Source organism: Odontesthes bonariensis, chromosome 1, assembly GCF_027942865.1.
Source record: "Odontesthes bonariensis isolate fOdoBon6 chromosome 1, fOdoBon6.hap1, whole genome shotgun sequence".
NCBI lineage: Eukaryota > Metazoa > Chordata > Actinopteri > Atheriniformes > Atherinopsidae > Odontesthes > Odontesthes bonariensis.
The window spans coordinates 46,910,484-46,930,409 of record NC_134506.1 but is presented as its reverse complement, the minus strand read 5'-3'; the positions used below and the strand labels follow the sequence as shown (position 1 = coordinate 46,930,409).

The 19,926-nt window shown below is 45.4% G+C and overlaps 1 protein-coding gene across 1 annotated transcript in view; it reads left to right on the top strand.

Annotated features, from left to right (window-relative positions):
* slc9a5 (solute carrier family 9 member A5) overlaps nucleotides 1-19,926 on the top strand; it is a 47,563-nt gene that overhangs the window by 13,187 nt on the left and 14,450 nt on the right. Inside the window, exons 2-9 of the mRNA XM_075468800.1 lie at nucleotides 5,763-6,065; nucleotides 7,458-7,621; nucleotides 12,379-12,457; nucleotides 12,660-12,837; nucleotides 12,937-13,157; nucleotides 13,801-14,003; nucleotides 18,512-18,601; nucleotides 19,818-19,888. Of these exons, the coding sequence (XP_075324915.1) occupies nucleotides 5,763-6,065; nucleotides 7,458-7,621; nucleotides 12,379-12,457; nucleotides 12,660-12,837; nucleotides 12,937-13,157; nucleotides 13,801-14,003; nucleotides 18,512-18,601; nucleotides 19,818-19,888 (1,309 nt within the window). The remainder of the gene's footprint in view (nucleotides 1-5,762; nucleotides 6,066-7,457; nucleotides 7,622-12,378; nucleotides 12,458-12,659; nucleotides 12,838-12,936; nucleotides 13,158-13,800; nucleotides 14,004-18,511; nucleotides 18,602-19,817; nucleotides 19,889-19,926) is intronic.

Below are 19,926 nucleotides of genomic sequence, written 5' to 3'. Positions count from 1 at the left end.
ACACACACATACACTGCAGTTTATCTGGATTCACACACACACACACACACACACACTGCAGTTTATCTGGATTCACACACTCACACACACACACACACACTGCAGTTTATCTGGATTCACACACACACACACACACACTGCAGTTTATCTGGATTCACACTCACACACACACACTGCAGTTTATCTGGATTCACACACACACACACACACACACACACACACACACACTGCAGTTTATCTGGATTCACACACACACATACACACACACACACACACACACACACACTGCAGTTTATCTGGATTCTCACACACACACACACACACACACACACACACACACACACTGCAGTTTATCTGGATTCACACACACACACACACTGCAGTTTATCTGGATTCACACACACACACACACACTGCAGTTTATCTGGATTCACACACACACACACACACACACACTGCAGTTTATCTGGATTCACACACACACACACACACACACACTGCAGTTTATCTGGATTCACACACACACACACACACACACACACACACACACACACTGCAGTTTATCTGGATTCACACACACACACACACTGCAGTTTATCTGGATTCACACACACACACACACACTGCAGTTTATCTGGATTCACACACACACACACACACACACACTGCAGTTTATCTGGATTCACACTCACACACACACACTGCAGTTTATCTGGATTCACACACACACACACACACACACACACACACTGCAGTTTATCTGGATTCACACACACACACACACACACACTGCAGTTTATCTGGATTCACACACACACACACACACACACACACACTGCAGTTTATCTGGATTCACACACACACACACACACACTGCAGTTTATCTGGATTCACACACACACACACACACACTGCAGTTTATCTGGATTCACACACACACACACACTGCAGTTTATCTGGATTCACACACACACACTGCAGTTTATCTGGATTCACACTCACACACACACTGCAGTTTATCTGGATTCACACACACACACACACACACACACACACACACACACACACACACACACACACACACACACACAGCAGTTTATCTGGATTCACACACACTCACACACTCTTCTGCTGCCACAGACGCTCACGCAGAAAATTCCTCCACAGCTGAAAATAGTTCCCCACAAACACCGTGAAGCCGCAGAGAAGAACTGGATGTTTTGGAAATAACTTTTTTTTATAAATGTTCTGACCTCATTTTCATTTTGATAAAACACATGAGCAGGAACTAAGAAGCTCTGACACACCAGGCAGAGATAAATATAGAAAACATTGAAGTGATTCAGCACAGAAGGGTCCAGTCCTCCTAAAGGACGACCCGGTGTTTCCTAAAGGAGGTCGCTGAGGAAGCGTCGGAGCTCCTTTCTCTCCTAAAGAACATACTCTTAGTTACACATGTGCATATATATATAATAGCTGCCTTATTGACACTGATGTAATGTGCAGCTGACCAGCTGAACATGAACCCAACACCAACCTTCTGCTGTCCCAGTGTTTGTTGTCCCAGTCTGTGTTCTGCCCCCTGGTGGAAGCAGCTGGTAACGCTCGGTTATGTCTGTAAATCGGTAACATTTCATCAGTTCAGCAGCTTCAGGATAAACATCACAAAGAGTTTCAAACAAAAATCTGGAACATAAAAAACAAAGTTTAAAAAGCTGAGTTTTTAGCTGCTTTTTAACAGTCCACAGATCTGATCACATGACCTCAGGGAGCTGATCACATGACCTCACATGGAGGGAACAGTTCTGATGGGTCCCTGCAGAGCTCTGAAGGTCCAAACCTGGATCTTAAGGTGAGCTCTGGGGTTGATGGTGGGACATGTGAGGGCTCAGAGGACTCAGTTAGTTTCACAAAGAATCCCAATAATCCAGAGCTGAATGCAGGAAGAACAGTTTCCATCTCAGAGACACGATGGGACTGAACTGTGAATTATTTCTGGAGAGATAAAAACAAGAGAAGCAGAGATTTGACACGAACATCCAAAGTGAAAGCTGAGAGGAAAGTTAGCCAAAGGTTCCTGATGGAAGGTTCATCTGAAGAAGCAGGAGGACCCAGAGTCTCCATGAGCTGAGACACAGATCTGTGGGCCTCAGGCTCTGTTTCCTCTGCTTTAAGGTGGAGAAAGCTGCCAGACATCCAACTTTAACAGAGTCTGAGCAGCTGAGAAACATGTTAAAGAGAAATACAGCTGAGTGTCATCTGCATAGTGGGAGGATTCGCCTTAAAGAGGGAGCAGATATAACAGGAACAGCAAAGTGCCCAGAACTGAACCCTGTGGCACACCGACAGGTTTTAAAGGGACAGTTCGCCTCTTCTGACATGAAGCTGTGTAACATCCCATATCAGCAGCATCATTTCTGAACATCTTCTTACCCCCTGCTGCGTCCTGTGAGCAGAGTTCCAGCCTCGTTTTGGTGTTGATGAAGGTAGTCCGGCTAGTTGGCTGGGGTTTAAAAAATAAAGCGTTTTGCTTCTCAGAACAATATGCGTTCAACAGAGTAATACATTTGCATCACAAAATGGTTCTCCAGGAAAAAGTCAGACCTCACAATCTCTTGGCCCTATTTTCTCTCCCAGAAAGCGACCCGACGCTTTTTACTCGTCTTGTATCCTGCCTGCAGTAGCTTTAACATCCTGGTGTTTTTCTTCTTCTTCTCTACAAAGATCCATATATTCATAAAGCTCTATTTGTTTTTTACATTTTTATTACTGATTTCTTGTTGTTGGTGTTTTATTTTTGTTTTTATTTATTTCTGAACTTTGATTTATTTTTGCTGCTCTTTTTGTCTCTAATTCAGTTTTATTCATTTTCTTTCACTGTTTTACTAACTATTCTGTTTATCTCCTACATTATGAAACGTTTTCTTCATTTTATCCTTTTTTTCTTCTTGATGATAAATCACAACCAGCAGTTTGTTCCCTGCAGGTTAGAGGAAAATGATTTCTGCAGAATCGAAGTCAGCATGAACGCGGTGTTATTGTCAGAATCTGTAAAAAGTCAGCATGAACACGGTGTTATTGTCAGAATCTGTAAAAAGTCAGCATGAACACAGTGTTATTGTCAGAATCTGTAAAAAGTCAGCATGAACGGTGACTCATCAGCAGCTCAGGACCGTCTGTGTGTGACTCGTCTGGTTATGACTCATATCAGACCCTAAATGATGGATTCCCAGCTGTGTGTATGGGCCAAACACACAGAAACACATTCACACTGACAACAAAGGAAGACCTGATTTCATCCTTTAGAGAAAATGTGACATCATCTGTACCTGAGAGACGTGTGAACGTATCGACCAATCACAGAGGAGGTGACTCATCACCTCAGGACCAGTTGACCTGTGAGCTGCTGTTTCTGTGCTCATTTAAATCAAGTCAGACCAATCAGGAACAGGCGGGCGGTAGCCAATCAGGTGCAGAGGAGCTGAATCAGAGAAGCAAAGATGGAGGCATAAAGATGTAGGAGATGAAAGGATGTAGGAGATGAAAGGATGTAGGAGATGAAAGGATGTAGGAGATGAAAGGATGTAGAAGATGAAAGGGTGTAGGAGATGAAAGGGTGTAGGAGATGAAAGGATGTAGAGGATGAAAGGGTGTAGGAGATGAAAGGATGTAGAGGATGAAAGGGTGTAGGAGATGAAAGGGTGTAGGAGATGAAAGGGTGTAGGAGATGAAAGGATGTAGGAGATGAAAGGGTGTAGGAGATGAAAGGATGTAGAAGATGAAAGGATGTAGGAGATGAAAGGATGTAGAGGATGAAAGGGTGTAGGAGATGAAGGGATGTAGGAGATGAAAGGATGTAGAAGATGAAAGGGTGTAGGAGATGAAAGGATGTAGAGGATGAAAGGGTGTAGGAGATGAAAGGATGTAGAGGATGAAAGGGTGTAGGAGATGAAAGGATGTAGAGGATGAAAGGATGTAGAGGATGAAAGGATGTAGGAGATGAAAGGATGTAGAGGATGAAAGGGTGTAGGAGATGAAAGGATGTAGAAGATGAAAGGGTGTAGGAGATGAAAGGATGTAGAGGATGAAAGGATGTAGAGGATGAAAGGATGTAGGAGATGAAAGGATGTAGGAGATGAAAGGATGTAGAAGATGAAAGGATGTAGAAGATGAAAGGATGTAGAAGATGAAAGGGTGTAGGAGATGAAAGGATGTAGAGGATGAAAGGATGTAGGAGATGAAAGGATGTAGGAGATGAAAGGATGTAGAAGATGAAAGGATGTAGAAGATGAAAGGATGTAGGAGATGAAAGGATGTAGAAGATGAAAGGGTGTAGGAGATGAAAGGATGTAGAAGATGAAAGGGTGTAGGAGATGAAAGGGTGTAGGAGATGAAAGGGTGTAGAAGATGAAAGGATGTAGAAGATGAAAGGATGTAGGAGATGAAAGGATGTAGGAGATGAAAGGGTGTAGGAGATGAAAGGATGTAGGAGATGAAAGGGTGTAGGAGATGAAAGGATGTAGAAGATGAAAGGATGTAGGAGATGAAAGGATGTAGGAGATGAAAGGGTGTAGGAGATGAAAGGATGTAGGAGATGAAAGGGTGTAGAAGATGAAAGAATGTAGGAGATGAAAGGGTGTAGGAGATGAAAGGATGTAGAAGATGAAAGGATGTAGGAGATGAAAGGGTGTAGAAGATGAAAGGGTGTAGGAGATGAAAGGGTGTAGGAGATGAAAGGATGTAGGAGATGAAAGGGTGTAGGAGATGAAAGGATGTAGGAGATGAAGGGATGTAGGAGATGAAAGGGTGTAGGAGATGAAAGGGTGTAGGAGATGAAAGGATGTAGGAGATGAAAGGGTGTAGGAGATGAAAGGGTGTAGGAGATGAAAGGATGTAGGAGATGAAGGGATGTAGGAGATGAAAGGATGTAGGAGATGAAAGGGTGTAGAAGATGAAAGGATGTAGAAGATGAAAGGATGTAGGAGATGAAGGGATGTAGGAGATGAAAGGATGTAGGAGATGAAAGGGTGTAGAAGATGAAAGGGTGTAGAAGATGAAAGGGTGTAGGAGATGAAAGGGTGTAGGAGATGAAAGGGTGTAGGAGATGAAAGGGTGTAGGAGATGAAAGGATGTAGGAGATGAAAGGGTGTAGGAGATGAAAGGATGTAGAGGATGAAAGGATGTAGAGGATGAAAGGATGTAGGAGATGAAAGGGTGTAGAAGATGAAAGGATGTAGGAGATGAAAGGATGTAGGAGATGAAAGGATGTAGGAGATGAAAGGATGTAGAGGATGAAAGGATGTAGAGGATGAAAGGATGTAGGAGATGAAAGGGTGTAGAAGATGAAAGGATGTAGAGGATGAAAGGATGTAGGAGATGAAAGGGTGTAGGAGATGAAAGGATGTAGGAGATGAAAGGGTGTAGAAGATGAAAGGATGTAGAGGATGAAAGGATGTAGGAGATGAAAGGATGTAGGAGATGAAAGGATGTAGAAGATGAAGGGATGTAGGAGATGAAAGGGTGTAGGAGATGAAAGGATGTAGAAGATGAAAGGGTGTAGGAGATGAAAGGATGTAGAAGATGAAAGGGTGTAGGAGATGAAAGGATGTAGGAGATGAAAGGATGTAGGAGATGAAAGGGTGTAGAAGATGAAAGGATGTAGGAGATGAAAGGGCGTAGGAGATGAAAGGATGTAGAAGATGAAAGGATGTAGGAGATGAAAGGATGATCTGATCCCGGGTCTGTCCTTTGTCTTTCCGCAGTGTTCCACTTCTCCAAGCGGTTCACCACCGTGGTCCCAGAGAGCTGCATGCTGATCCTGCTGGGTCTGGTTCTGGGCGGGGTCGTCCTCATAGCCAATAAGAAGCAGCTGTACCAGCTGGAGCCCGCCCTCTTCTTCCTCTTCCTGCTGCCCACCATCGTGGGCGACGCCGGCTACTTCATGCCGGCCCGCCTCTTCTTCGACAACCTGGGGGCCATCCTGACCTACGCCGTGGTGGGGACCCTGTGGAACGCCTTCTGCACCGGCTTCTGCCTGTACGCCGCCAAGCTGCTGGGGGTCATAGGTCAGTGACGGGGTCAGGGGTCAGTGATGGGTCAGAGGTCAGTGACGGGGTCAGAGGTCAGTGATGGGTCAGAGGTCAGTGATGTTAGAGGTCATTGATGGGGTCAGAGGTCAGTGATGGGTCAGAGGTCAGTGATGTCAGAGGTCAGTGATGTCAGAGGTCAGTGATGGGGTCAGAGGTCAGTGATGGGGTCAGAGGTCAGTGATGTCAGAGGTCAGTGATGTCAGAGGTCAGTGATGGGGTCAGAGGTCAGTGATGGGGTCAGAGGTCAGTGATGTCAGAGGTCAGTGACGGGGTCAGAGGTCAGTGATGTCAGAGGTCAGTGATGGGGTCAGAGGTCAGTGATGTCAGAGGTCAGTGATGGGGTCAGAGGTCAGTGATGGGTCAGAGGTCAGTGATGTCAGAGGTCAGTGACGGGGTCAGAGGTCAGTGATGGGTCAGAGGTCAGTGATGTTAGAGGTCATTGATGGGGTCAGGGGTCAGTGATGGGGTCAGAGGTCAGTGATGTCAGAGGTCAGTGATGTCAGAGGTCAGTGATGGGGTCAGAGGTCAGTGATGTCAGAGGTCAGTGATGTCAGAGGTCAGTGATGTCAGAGGTCAGTGATGGGTCAGAGGTCAGTGATGTTAGAGGTCATTGATGGGGTCAGGGGTCAGTGATGGGGTCAGAGGTCAGTGATGTCAGAGGTCAGTGATGTCAGAGGTCAGTGATGGGGTCAGAGGTCAGTGATGTCAGGGGTCAGTGATGGGGTCAGAGGTCAGTGATGTCAGAGGTCAGTGATGTCAGAGGTCAGTGATGGGGTCAGAGGTCAGTGATGTCAGAGGTCAGTGATGGGGTCAGAGGTCAGTGATGTCAGAGGTCAGTGATGTCAGAGGTCAGTGATGTCAGAGGTCAGTGATGTCAGAGGTCAGTGATGTCAGAGGTCAGTGATGGGGTCAGAGGTCAGCAGTGTGCAGATCTTTGGGGCGATGAAGCGCCCCCTCTGTTCAGGAGGATTAACAGCAAACACTAACTGTCTCATCCTGCAGTTTGTCTTTAATCTGTTCTGTTTCCTGCCCTCCCTGTTATTCCCTGGGTTTAGTCTGTAAGGGAGCAGCTCCTTTAAAGCAACACAGGTATGGTGTTTAACCTGCAACGGTGGATTAAATATTGTACATCAGCACCAATACGAACTGCTCTCAGATTTGATGTGAAACTGGGACTTAATCCCACCTTTACTACAGTTTGGGGTAGTTACTTTACTGAACTCCAGCCCAGTCCTGTGGGGCACCTTCAGGGCTCAGAACTCTGGTCAGACTTCTCACCATCCAGTCAATCAGAAACTTCCTGTTGTGGTCCTGATGTCGCCTGTGAGGTCACGTTGGGTCAGAATCTCTCTTTGTCTGTTTCTGCAGACGAGCGCGTGCAGGCCGACCTGATGGACTTCCTGCTGTTCGGCGCCCTGATCTCGGCCGTGGACCCTGTGGCGGTGCTGGCTGTGTTCGAGGAGGTGCACGTCAACGAAATGCTGTTCATCATCGTGTTCGGGGAGTCTCTGCTCAACGACGCCGTCACTGTGGTGAGACCCTGAAGGCAGCGCCTGTCCGGAGCCCCTGAGGACCGGACCTCTGCCGGGCCCCGTGTTTGTTCTCTGATTCTTTTAGAAACAGAATGGAAAATAGAAAAATACTTTATTCATCCCCCAATGGGGGAAATTCAAATTGGTCGAGTAGCTCAACATTTTTTTTAAATATTTACAATGATTGTATTAACAACAATAAAACAACAATAATAATACCAATTCTAGTAAAAAATACTAGTTATAAAAAATAAAAAATAATAAAAAATACTTTACTACTAATAATAAATGACTAAATAAACAAATAATAATAAAAAAAATCAATCAATCAATTTGAGAAGAACTCAGCAGTCGGCCAGAGCAGCACCAACGAGAAACTTAAGAATGGAGTCTGTTTAAAGGACAGCTCCTTACGGTAGGCGTCCATTGTTCCGTCACGTCAACTTAACTCGCCGGATCGGATGCCTAGTGTCGCCGTGTTGCTACTACAGTGGGCGTGTATACGAAGTTGTAGATAGAACATACGGTAGAATGGCTCCGGGGGAAAGTAAATAACTTGTGATTTTAACCAACCGGAGTTTCTCCCTCTAAAAATTTGAGTTTTGGAGGGAAATTAATGTGTATAAATCGTCAGCAATGGAACATTATTTCATATTGCACCATGGATGTGGATCTGCGAGCGAGGAGAGCTGCTGTGCTGCTGCTGCGACACAGGAGATCTCCTTCTCGCTGCATCACCTGTCCCTGCACCTTTTCTCTGATTTAAAAATGAAACATGAACAAGACATCTTGTGAAAACATGGCCATGGGTGTGATTTGGTTCTTTTGTTGAAATGAATGCCTATCACAATTATTGATAACGTTTAATCCACTACTCCACCTCTGCCCATGAAAGAATTTGATGCACTGGATTGAACCTCTATTCCTTGATGGTCATTACTTTACTGCAAAAGTGGAGATGCTCACACAATTGCCTGATGTTTTAGGTGTGTTTATTCCTACAATCGTTTTAGCACAGCCATACTGGCCACTGCTGCTGTTCATTTTGCCGGCAATAGCAATGACATGAGCAATACCCGAAACATTCAGGGGTGAATAAACAAAGGGAAAAAAACTACATGGTCTACTGTCATTGGGTAACGCACTCCGTCTGCCGTGGCAAATTTGCATAAACTTCAAGCGAGCCCAACTTTTTGACGTGCCGCCGGTCCCCCGCTCGCCGTGCCGGAATCCCAGCATGCTTTGTGAGCACGGCGACAACGATCGGCCGGATTTCATTGAAAATGAACTGAATGCGTTGGATACGGCTTGCGTTGACGGAACAATGGACGCCTACCGTTACGCACTTATTTGTTTCCTAAATTGTCTTTTTTCTTTTCCCATGTGTCTCGGTACCTAACTTACTGCACTTGCTCTAATAATAATACATTTTATTTATAACGCACTTTACATTTACAATAAAATCTCAAAGTGCTACAGTGGGATAAAAGACAGATATTAAGATCAAAAGCAGGGACAGTAAAATGCAAATAAAAGTAGTGAGTCCTTTAAATGCAAAAATGAAATAAAAACAGGACAGAGCATTTAAAGGGAGATCATTAAAAAACATTGGGTAAAAAGAAAGGTTTTCAGGCCTGTTTTAAAGTGTTTCACAGTCTGTGGAGCCCTCAGATGTGTTAGGGTTACTCTAGTTATGCTCTTAGCTGTTTGGTTTTGGAAGGAAATGCACTTCTGATTTCTTGTGACCTGAAGTTCTTTTGCCTACCGATGTGGAACACACTGATTGTAAGTCTTTGGATAAAAGCGTCTGCAGAATGACCGTAATGTAAGGACAGAGTCCCAGTAGAACCGGTGTTACAGGCGTTCCCTGAAGTCACGGTGACACATCTTAGAGAGTACAGACAGAAAGTGGTGGGCTGAACTGCTAAAAGCTGCTGATTTCCATCCATCAGACCGACTCCACGCAGAGGCTTTAAACCTCTCTAAGTTCTCCGTCGGGCTGTCGGATACCCAAGGCAGTTCACCTCCCGATCAGTAGGCGGCGCTACGTTAGACGACCCAATCTCTTACGTCTATGGTGAAAGTGGCTGATTGGTTGTTCACCTTCCGGCTCCGTTCCTCCTCACAGCGAACGATGGCGACCGAGAGAGAAAGACTGTTGTTGGAGTTGGAGCTTGTTGATGTTGAAATGCAAATAATTCTGACCAAATGTTGACACTAGGGATGAGAACCGGTTCCCAGTGTTTCAATTCCTTGGAACCGTTTGGCGATTTTGCAAACGATTCCCTTATCGATTCCAGTGGGCGCGAATGACGTCACCACGCAGCGTTGCGTGGCGAGTCCAGCGCAGCCAGCAGCCAACAGTAAACATGGCGCCCAAGCGGTACAAACGCTCGAAAGTTTGGTTACACATCCCTAAAAAAGACGACAACAGGGCAACTTGCAAAGTGAATATTTCACCAAAGGGAGGAAATACTACCAACATGCAATAACTATGAATGAATGTCGCGTTTTCGATCCGCTCCGGACTAACGTTGGTGAATCTGAACCCAGCAGCAGCAGCAACGTTAGCAACGTTAGCATGTCCTCGGCTAACACTGCAGGTAACTAACTAACAAACACTGCCTATCATGTTAGCACCATTTGCCTGATTGTAAAAGCTGCTGTTAGTAACGGTTAAGGTTAAATGAATGCCTTCTCAGGCATTACATTTAGATGAAATCATGAGAGACAGAGCCTGACTGGCTCAGAGCCAGAGGCTGGTGGTACTACCCCAGTTCACCTCTACCTCCAGCTTCTCCTTTCACCAGAGCAGGAAGAGTTAAATTACCCAGGCCAGGATAGACCAATGTGGACCTCAACGTTGTTGGGTTTGTGAGGTCATGACTCGTGTTACTTCTAAACTAAACAAAGTTGATGCTAATCGACCGGTTTGTTGTCCTTTTTCTCCAAATGAGAATCGATAAGGGAACCGACAAAGAACCGAATCATTGAGCAGAATCGAAAATGGAATTGGAATCGTAAAAATCTTATCAATTCCCATTCCTAACCGGCACACAGTAAACTCTTTCAGAAATGGCGGTGTTGTTGTTCTGAGAGGAAGGAGCTAAACCGGGAAAGTGATTCAGGAAATTATGTTGTTAGCTGACTAATCACAACCCTAGGGGTCTCCGCGAGTCTCCGCCTCCTCGAAGGATAGATAGGAGAGCTTCTCCGTAGGCGACCATGAATCAGCCTTTAGGGCTCAGTGTGGTGCAGGGTCTGATCCTACCATCTCAGTGACTGCGCCTTTTAATGGCAAGGCAATTTTATTTGTAGAGCACAATTCGTAAACAAGGCAATTCAAAGTGCTTTACAGCTACATAAAATCACAAGAAGGCAATAAAATCATTAAAATTAAAATTTTAAAAATGTATAAATTTAGAAATTAAAAAAAGAAGAATAATAATCATTAATTAATTTAAAAGTGAAGAGTGCAGATAAAATACTTTCAGGTGTCATATGCACAGCTAAACAGAACTATTTTCAGCCTGGATTTAACCATTGTCAGAGTTTTCATGGTCATGGGACCAGGCTGTCAGGGGTCAGGGGTCAGGGTTACCCTGTCAGGTTACCCCCTGACCTCTGACCCCTGACCCACCCACACATCAGGAACTGTTCCAGCTCATGGAGCAGGAACCATCTTGGTTTGTTGTTCAGCTTGACTGACTTGGAGGAGCTTTCAGTGACTCAGCAAAAACTGGAGCGCGCTGACCTGCACACACACGTGCACACGCACACACACACACAGAGCAGGAACACACTGTATGCATAGACACCACTATCACACATGTTGGGTATATTGCTGCGTTGCTATAGCAACAGAGAGGCTTACAACGTCAACAATGTCCACAACCGACCGTGAGCTGCGTGTGAACTTTGGTTGCACTTGTTGTGTTTGTAGTATTATGGGACAGCAGCAGTAAGAGGGTTAGCATCAGGGTTAGCGTCAGGGTTAGCATCAGGGTTAGCATCAGGGTTAGCATCAGTGGGGGGGCCGGGTCATCAGTTTGGACTCTGAGGTTCTGATGAGCGACCCCTCCGCCGCCCCTCAGAGGTCAGAGGTCGCGCTGCTGACATTGATCAGCTGAGCAGATTACCTGCTGCTGGGTAATCCTCCGCAGCAACATGAGCTAATCCCTAAAGGGTGGAAAAACCCAAAGTGTGGGAATACCGCCGGCGTGAGCTCGGGTCCCCGGCTGGAGACCTAAATAACTCGAATGTTTGCCCTCACTTTCATTAGAAATGCCTCAGCGGCGCACAGATTAACCGTCTGAGCCCTGAAACCTAACGCCACGTTTGTATTTGTGGAGAGTTCATCTGAGAAACTGAGAAATATTCGGTTTAAATGTTCTGAAAGAGAAGAATGAGCAGCCAGAAACTGGCTGAAGGACTCGTGTTGTTGTGTTTCTCCTTTCAGCCACAGGAGGGCGACGCCGAGCAGCTCCAGAGATCCAGTTTGTTCTGCTCGGTCTGACATTAACCACTTTAAAAATAATCTGAAAACAGTACTGAGGTCTCCATGTGTTCACTTTGTGTTTACTTTGTAAGTCTTAAAAAGTAAACACAATGTTCACTGCAGTCAGAACTTTAATCAGAACTTTAATCAGAACTTTAAACAGAACTTAAATCAGAACTTTAAACAGAACTTTAATCAGAACTTAAATCAGAACTTTAAACAGAACTTAAATCAGAACTTTAAACTTCTCCTGCTGCAGGTTCTGTATAAAGTCTACATCTCCTTCGTGGAGGTCGGCCCAGAGAACGTCCAGACCGCCGACTACTTCAAAGGCGTAGGTGAGTCCCGCCCAGCTGCACACCTGGTGGGCAGGTGAGTCCCGCCCAGCAGCACACCTGGTGGGCAGGTGAGTCCCGCCCAGCTGCACACCTGGTGGGCAGGTGAGTCCCGCCCAGCAGCACACCTGGTGGGCAGGTGAGTCCCGCCCAGCAGCACACCTCCACACCTCTACAGACACTCACTCTTCCTCTTCCTCTCCAGCCTCCTTCCTCATCGTCAGCATCGGGGGGACGCTGGTGGGTCTGATCTTCGCCGTCATCCTCGGCTTCATCACCCGCTTCACTAAGAAGGTGCGCATCATCGAGCCGCTCTTCGTCTTCCTGCTGGTCTACCTGGCCTACCTGACGGCCGAGCTCTTCTCGCTGTCCGCCATCCTGTCGTAAGTCCCGCCCCCTCTGAGCGGCCCCGCCCCCCTGTCGATGTTTCCCGCTTCACGTGTGCTCAGTTTGGAGCTCCGCCTCTTTTCTTTTGCCCTCAGGATGACCTTCTGTGGCATCGGAGCCAATAAGTACGTGGAGGCCAACATCTCCCAGAAGTCTCGGACCACCGTCAAGTACACGATGAAGACGCTGGCCAGTATCGCCGAGACCATTATCTTCATCTTCCTGGGCATCTCAGCGGTGGACAAGTCCAAGTGGGCCTGGGACACGGGCCTGGTGTCCTGCACCCTGGTCTTCATCTTCGTCTTCAGAGCTATGGGTCAGTGACTCCGCCCCTTTCTGACGGGGAACTTTACCCCGAAGCTGAGGGAGTAAGAGAGGCAGACGGTGACCTTTAGGCCTCACAGCTCAGCGCTGATGTTTACAGAGAAAAGGTCACATCAGCCCGAGAAATCAGATGTTTGACCTTTCAGCGCCGCCTGCTCCGATTGGCTGTCGCAGAATCAAACGTCTTCAGGCTGCTCCGATTGGCTGTCGCAGAATCAAACATCTTCAGGCTGCTCCGATTGGCTGTCGCAGAATCAAACATCTTCAGGCTGCTCCGATTGGCTGTCGCAGAATCAAACATCTTCAGGCTGCTCCGATTGGCTGTCGCAGAATCAAACATCTTCAGGCTGCTCCGATTGGCTGTCGCAGAATCAAACATCTTCAGGCTGCTCCGATTGGCTGTCACAGAATCAAACGTCTTCAGGCTGCTCCGATTGGCTGTCACAGAATCAAACGTCTTCAGGCTGCTCCGATTGGCTGTCGCAGAATCAAACATCTTCAGGCTGCTCCGATTGGCTGTCGCAGAATCAAACATCTTCAGGCTGCTCTGATTGGCTGTCACAGAATCAAACATCTTTTTGGATTCATATTTTCCAGCTTTGTGTCTGAGCAGAACCTCTCTTTCCTGTCCTCAGGTGTGGTTGGTCAGACCTGGGTTCTGAATCGCTTCCGCCTCGTCCCATTGGACAAGATCGACCAGGTGGTGATGTCGTACGGCGGCCTGCGGGGGGCGGTGGCGTTTGCTCTGGTGGTGCTGCTGGACGGCGAGAAGGTCAAAGCCAAGGATTATTTCGTGGCCACGACGATTGTTGTGGTCTTCTTCACCGTCATGTTCCAGGTAGGAGAGACTCCGCCTCCTTCTGTACATGTTCCATTTCCACAAAGACACAGGCTATGTTCGAAACTACATACTACATACTGCATACTGCATGCTACATGCTACATGCTACATGCTACATACTGCATACTACATACTACATGCTACATGCTACATGCTACATACTACATACTGCATACTACATACTGCATGCTACATGCTACATGCTACATACTACATACTGCATACTGCATGCTACATGCTACATGCTACATGCTACATACTACATACTGCATACTGCATACTGCATGCTACATGCTACATGCTACATGCTACATACTGCATACTACATACTACATACTGCATACTGCATGCTACATGCTACATGCTACATACTACATACTGCATACTACATACTGCATGCTACATGCTACATGCTACATACTACATACTGCATACTGCATACTGCATGCTACATGCTACATGCTACATACTGCATACTACATACTGCATGCTACATGCTACATGCTACATGCTGCATACTGCATACTACATACTACATACTGCATGCTACATACTACATACTGCATACTGCATGCTACATGCTACATGCTGCATACTGCATACTACATACTGCATGCTACATACTACATGCTACATGCTACATACTACATACTACATACTGCATGCTACATGCTACATGCTACATGCTGCATACTGCATACTACATACTACATACTGCATACTACATACTGCATACTGCATACTACATACTGCATACTACATACTGCATACAACATACTGCATACTGCATACTGTATACTGCATACTACATACTGCATACTGTATACTGCATACTACATACTGCATACTACATACTGCATACTGTATACTGCATACTACATACTGCATACTGCATACTACATACTGCATACTACATACTGCATACTACATTCTGCATACTACATACTACATACTTGCAAACGGCATACTACATACTGCATACTGCATACTACATACTGCATACTACATACTGCATACTACATTCTGCATACTACATACTACATACTTGCAAACGGCATACTACATACTGCATACTACATACTGCATACTGCATACTACATACTGCATACTACATACTGCATACAACATACTGCATACTGCATACTGTATACTGCATACTACATACTGCATACTGTATACTGCATACTACATACTGCATACTACATACTGCATACTGTATACTGCATACTACATACTGCATACTGCATACTACATACTGCATACTACATACTGCATACTACATTCTGCATACTACATACTACATACTTGCAAACGGCATACTACATACTGCATACTGCATACTACATACTGCATACTACATACTGCATACTACATACTGCATACTACATACTGCATACTACATTCTGCATACTACATACTACATACTACATACTTGCAAACGGCATACTACATACTGCATACTACATACTGCATACTACATACTACATACTTCCATATTGCATACTACATACTACATACTTCCATACTGCATACTAAATACTACATACTTCCATACTGCATACTAAATACTACATACTTCCATACGGCTGGGGCTCAGTGGTTAGAGTCGGTCGTCCAATAACCGGAAGTTTGGCGGTTCGATCCCCACTCTCGCTTGGTGGAACTGATAGCTGGAGGGGTGTCTGTCCACCTCCTTGTCACGGCTGAGGTGCCCTTGAGCAAGGCACCGTACCCCCATGCTCCCCGGGCGCTTTCATGGCTGCCCACCGCTCCAGGTTGGCATCTGTCTCTGAGTGTGTGACCCTGTGCATGTGTGTCAACAGGTGCCAACCTGGATGGGTTAAAAGCGGAGGACCAAATCTACCTTCGGGTATAAATAAAGTCACTTAACTTAACTAACTAATACTACATACTTCCATACTACATACTGATCGATCAGACAGTATGCAGAGCGTTTACCCACAATGCATTGTGCTCCTGCCCGAGCCGAAATCAGCCGGCCTGAAGCTGATTTCCCTTAAGCTCTAAACTCTGTAAACTTTAGCAACATTTGAAACATTTTCAGGAGAGAAAGTAGTCGTTTAGATCCCCAACGTGTTGAAAACCTGACAAAATACCGGCTGTTTACAATTTTGTTCCCACGAATTCGGCGCTGCTAAAGCTAGCCGCAGTGAGCAACGCACTTCCTGTTATTTTCACAAAATAAAATACCCGTTGCCTTTTATCATAGGGAAAGCCATTACCATACAATTGGTGCTTTTGTTTTGAAAACAGGAAGTGAACCTACCCTCGTTGTAGCTAGCTTGAAACTGCCGTTTTGACAGGAAATGACGATCGACGTCACGTTACGTTGCATCTTGGGTAGTTTGAGTATGAGTAGTAACCTCATGATGCATACCCAACATTTAGGAGAATCTAGTATGCATCCGTAAAAAAATCCCGCCGGCGGGATTTTTTACACATCTCCAAAAACACATCTGTAACTCTGTGAGTTTTTGTCATTCAACCATATTAGTGACACCATTAAAAACCTTGAAACTTCTAGTTTTCAAATATATATATATTAAAATAAATTATATAGGTGGCCCTTTTTAAAGAGAGTGAACAGAAATCTTTGGATTTTCTGTACTCTCTGACTGCAGCAGCTTCCTAGGCCACACCTATCGCTATTCACATGTAAAGTACCAGGTGACTGAGTGGCTATTCACAGGTGAGAACACGCCCCATTCAGCCAGCATGTGGGGGAGGCAGCAATGTCCTGCCAGTGACAGACAATTATCACATTGAGAATGACAGGGGGTGGGGAATCAGGGGTGTTAAGGCTCTAGCATGGTTGCTGCGTCTGCTCGCGCGAGCGGTGTTGATGACGTCACGAGTTCGTGCCCGCCATAGGACCCTATATAGTGGCGCAAGTCGTTGCGCGCCAGTAGTTGCAATTTTCTCCGTCACAGAGGTGGCGCTGCTACGTGAAGGTTACCGCTACTCTACAACCACGAAAGTGGAGAAGAAAACAATGCCGCTGTCAAGAGCAGGAATACTGTAATTAATGATACTGCTGCAGTATTCGGATCATTTTAATTTTTTAATTCAGTTAAAAGAGGTGAAGGTTTGAAGCCCCCGGCATCAACAGAGTCTCTGCCCTCTTCTTTGCCTTCACGTATCTGTCCCGTAGCTTCCTCCACACATTCTTACAGAACTCTCCCTCTTTCCCCAAAGTTCTGCCCATCTCTGTGCACCAGTTTGGGGAGTTTACGTGCTCCCTGTGCTGTTTCACTGCAGTTTCGTACAGCTGCTGTACAAACGCACCTCCTGACTGAGCCGGTCTCACATCGGTCCATCCGGTTCGTTGTGCTCGGCGCCGCCAAGTTACAAAAATCGACTAGTGCACGACAACGCGCCGCGCCGTCTTTTCAAGGGAAGCGCCAGGCCTGAAACGTCATTTTGACGTCACGGTCCACCACCGCCGTGACAGACGCGGCAACCATGCTACCGCCTTTACGCACCCATCTAATTAGTATTCAACTCTCAGAGACAATGCCTGGAGTTACAATTACTTTTTTACAGTTTGTGTGGAAACAACAAAACATTTCTGACTGCACTTTTTACTTTTATGCAGCCAACACTTTTGTTTACAAGGTTCAACCTTCAAAAGTCTTGGCTAGATATATTTATAGTGTGTTTTCTTGCACTGTTTGAAGACCTGTTTTTTGTACAGTTGTGTTTACCCTCAATCTAAATAAAACTTGTTTGTATTACATTCACTTCACTCTCATATTGTTTTTTGTTCGGCTTTTCAGAATACAACCATATATGTCACTTTTGCATAGATGTTTACAGTTAGTTGAAATACTTGAAAATGTCAAGGTGGTGACAACTTCGTCAAAGTCTCTGAAAAGGCCTCAGACCCCAGAGGGTTAAAAAAAAGTTAAAGTTAGTAGGAGTAGTGGGAGTAGGATGAGAAGTAGGCGGTTTCGAACACAGCCCAAGAGTTTAAAGAGAGAAACTTCTCCTCGTTTTTATTCTAACAAGGTTCCAGTGCATTTACGTCCACCATGGGCACCTGCAAATGTTTGTTTAATCCAAGTTCAACAGAGAGAATTTACTCTGCTCATCTACTCACATCCAGTACTTTTAAGACAACAAGGGGGCCCATCATTGGCTGTTCACACGGACCAATGGGGCATGATGCATACCCAACATTTCGGAGAATCTAGTATTTATCCGGGAACTTCTGGCTTACTCAAACTCGCATACTAACTAAAAAAGTTAGTAGGAGAAGTAGGCGGTTTCGAGCACAGCCACAGTAAACCTTGGGCCGTTGCGCCGGACACAAAACAAACGCACCCTCAAACTGGAGCCAGAACACGTCTGATCTCAGTTTGACCATCAGGAAACATGCAGCTGGTTCTGTTGTTGTTCGTCTCTAAAATAAGTGTTTTAGAGACCGTAGATCTGACGCTGCTGTCCCATTACTTCTGACCAGCCTGTTCTTCTTCCGCTTCCAGGGTCTGACCATCAAGCCGCTGGTGAACTGGCTCAAAGTTCCTCGTGCCACCAGCAAGAAGCCGACCATCAACGAGGAGATCCACGAAAGGGTGACCTTTCTTCTTCTTCTGTTCTCTGCTGTTGGACAGATTATTCCTGTCAGACACTTCAGTTTAACTCTTTCGGTGCCAAAGACGTCTATAGACGTCAATTGCGTTTTTAACGGAGCGGGCTGGGGGACAATCTAGCGGAGTTCGTCACTAAATCTTAGGCTTGTAAACACTAAACAGAGAATGTACTGGCAAAATTACCCGCTAGGTGGCAGCAGTGCCACTATGCACAAAAAAAAAGAAGCTTGTTTTCTCCGTTTTTTTGGTCAAACAGCTGTTTTTGGTGAAACCAACCTATGTTCTACTGTCTATTACTAAAGGACTGAAAACGGTAGAAACAAACTTTTTTTTCCTGATGAAAGAAGAGAGTCTACTCTTTCTTTTGGTAATTTCGGTGTGTACATAGTCATAAGACACACTTTTCTGAGGGTCTTGGAAAATCAGTCAAAAAACTGTAAAACACTTTTAGCTCTCTCTTCACTGAAAATGGCTGGCAGCCAATGAGTTAACATCGATAATAATCAGAACCGCAGCTTCTATAAGACCGACTGTTTTCGGTGACGCTTTAAGGCGTCCTGTGATGTCATCGCCCATCCTTCATCTTAAGTGCTGCTTCAGCAACGTCCGCACATCTTTGATGTGTTCGAGGGTTAAACCTCCTGCAGCCGCCTCGCAGGGAAGGAGATGGGTTTCAAAAGTATGTGGACACGAGGGATTTCTGAGTCTCAGGCAGGAGGACGGAGAAGGTGAAAAGGACCAACTCTGACATGAAATGAGCCTCTTCACCTCCTTTTTCTCCTCTCCATCCCGACACTGTAGCGGATTGCTGTATATTAACGGTGGATTTACAACAGTATCCGACTGTATTTTACATACTGTTGAATATTCATCCCTCACATGTAAATTAACAGTTAAATCAGTCATTTAACAATACCAGCAGATAACTGTAATTTAACAGCATAAAACAGTCTTTGTAACGAATTGCTGTCCAAATCCAAAATATGTTATTATACTGTTAAATAAATTATGGTAGATGTGCTGTAATCCGAAAAACGGCAATATACTGTTAAAATAAATAACAGCAGCTCCACTGTAAAATAACTTTACAAACTTTACGGTAAATTCTTTACAGTGCACTTCTCTTCCTCTTTTTGTTATTATTATTATTATTATTAATGCATTAGTGCATGTGTGTGTGCACGTGTGTGTTCTCCAGGCCTTCGACCACATCCTGACTGCAGTGGAGGACATCGCCGGGCTGCAGGGGTATCACCACTGGAGAGACAAGTGAGTCCCACTCCGTCAGCACAAGTTACAGAACCTCA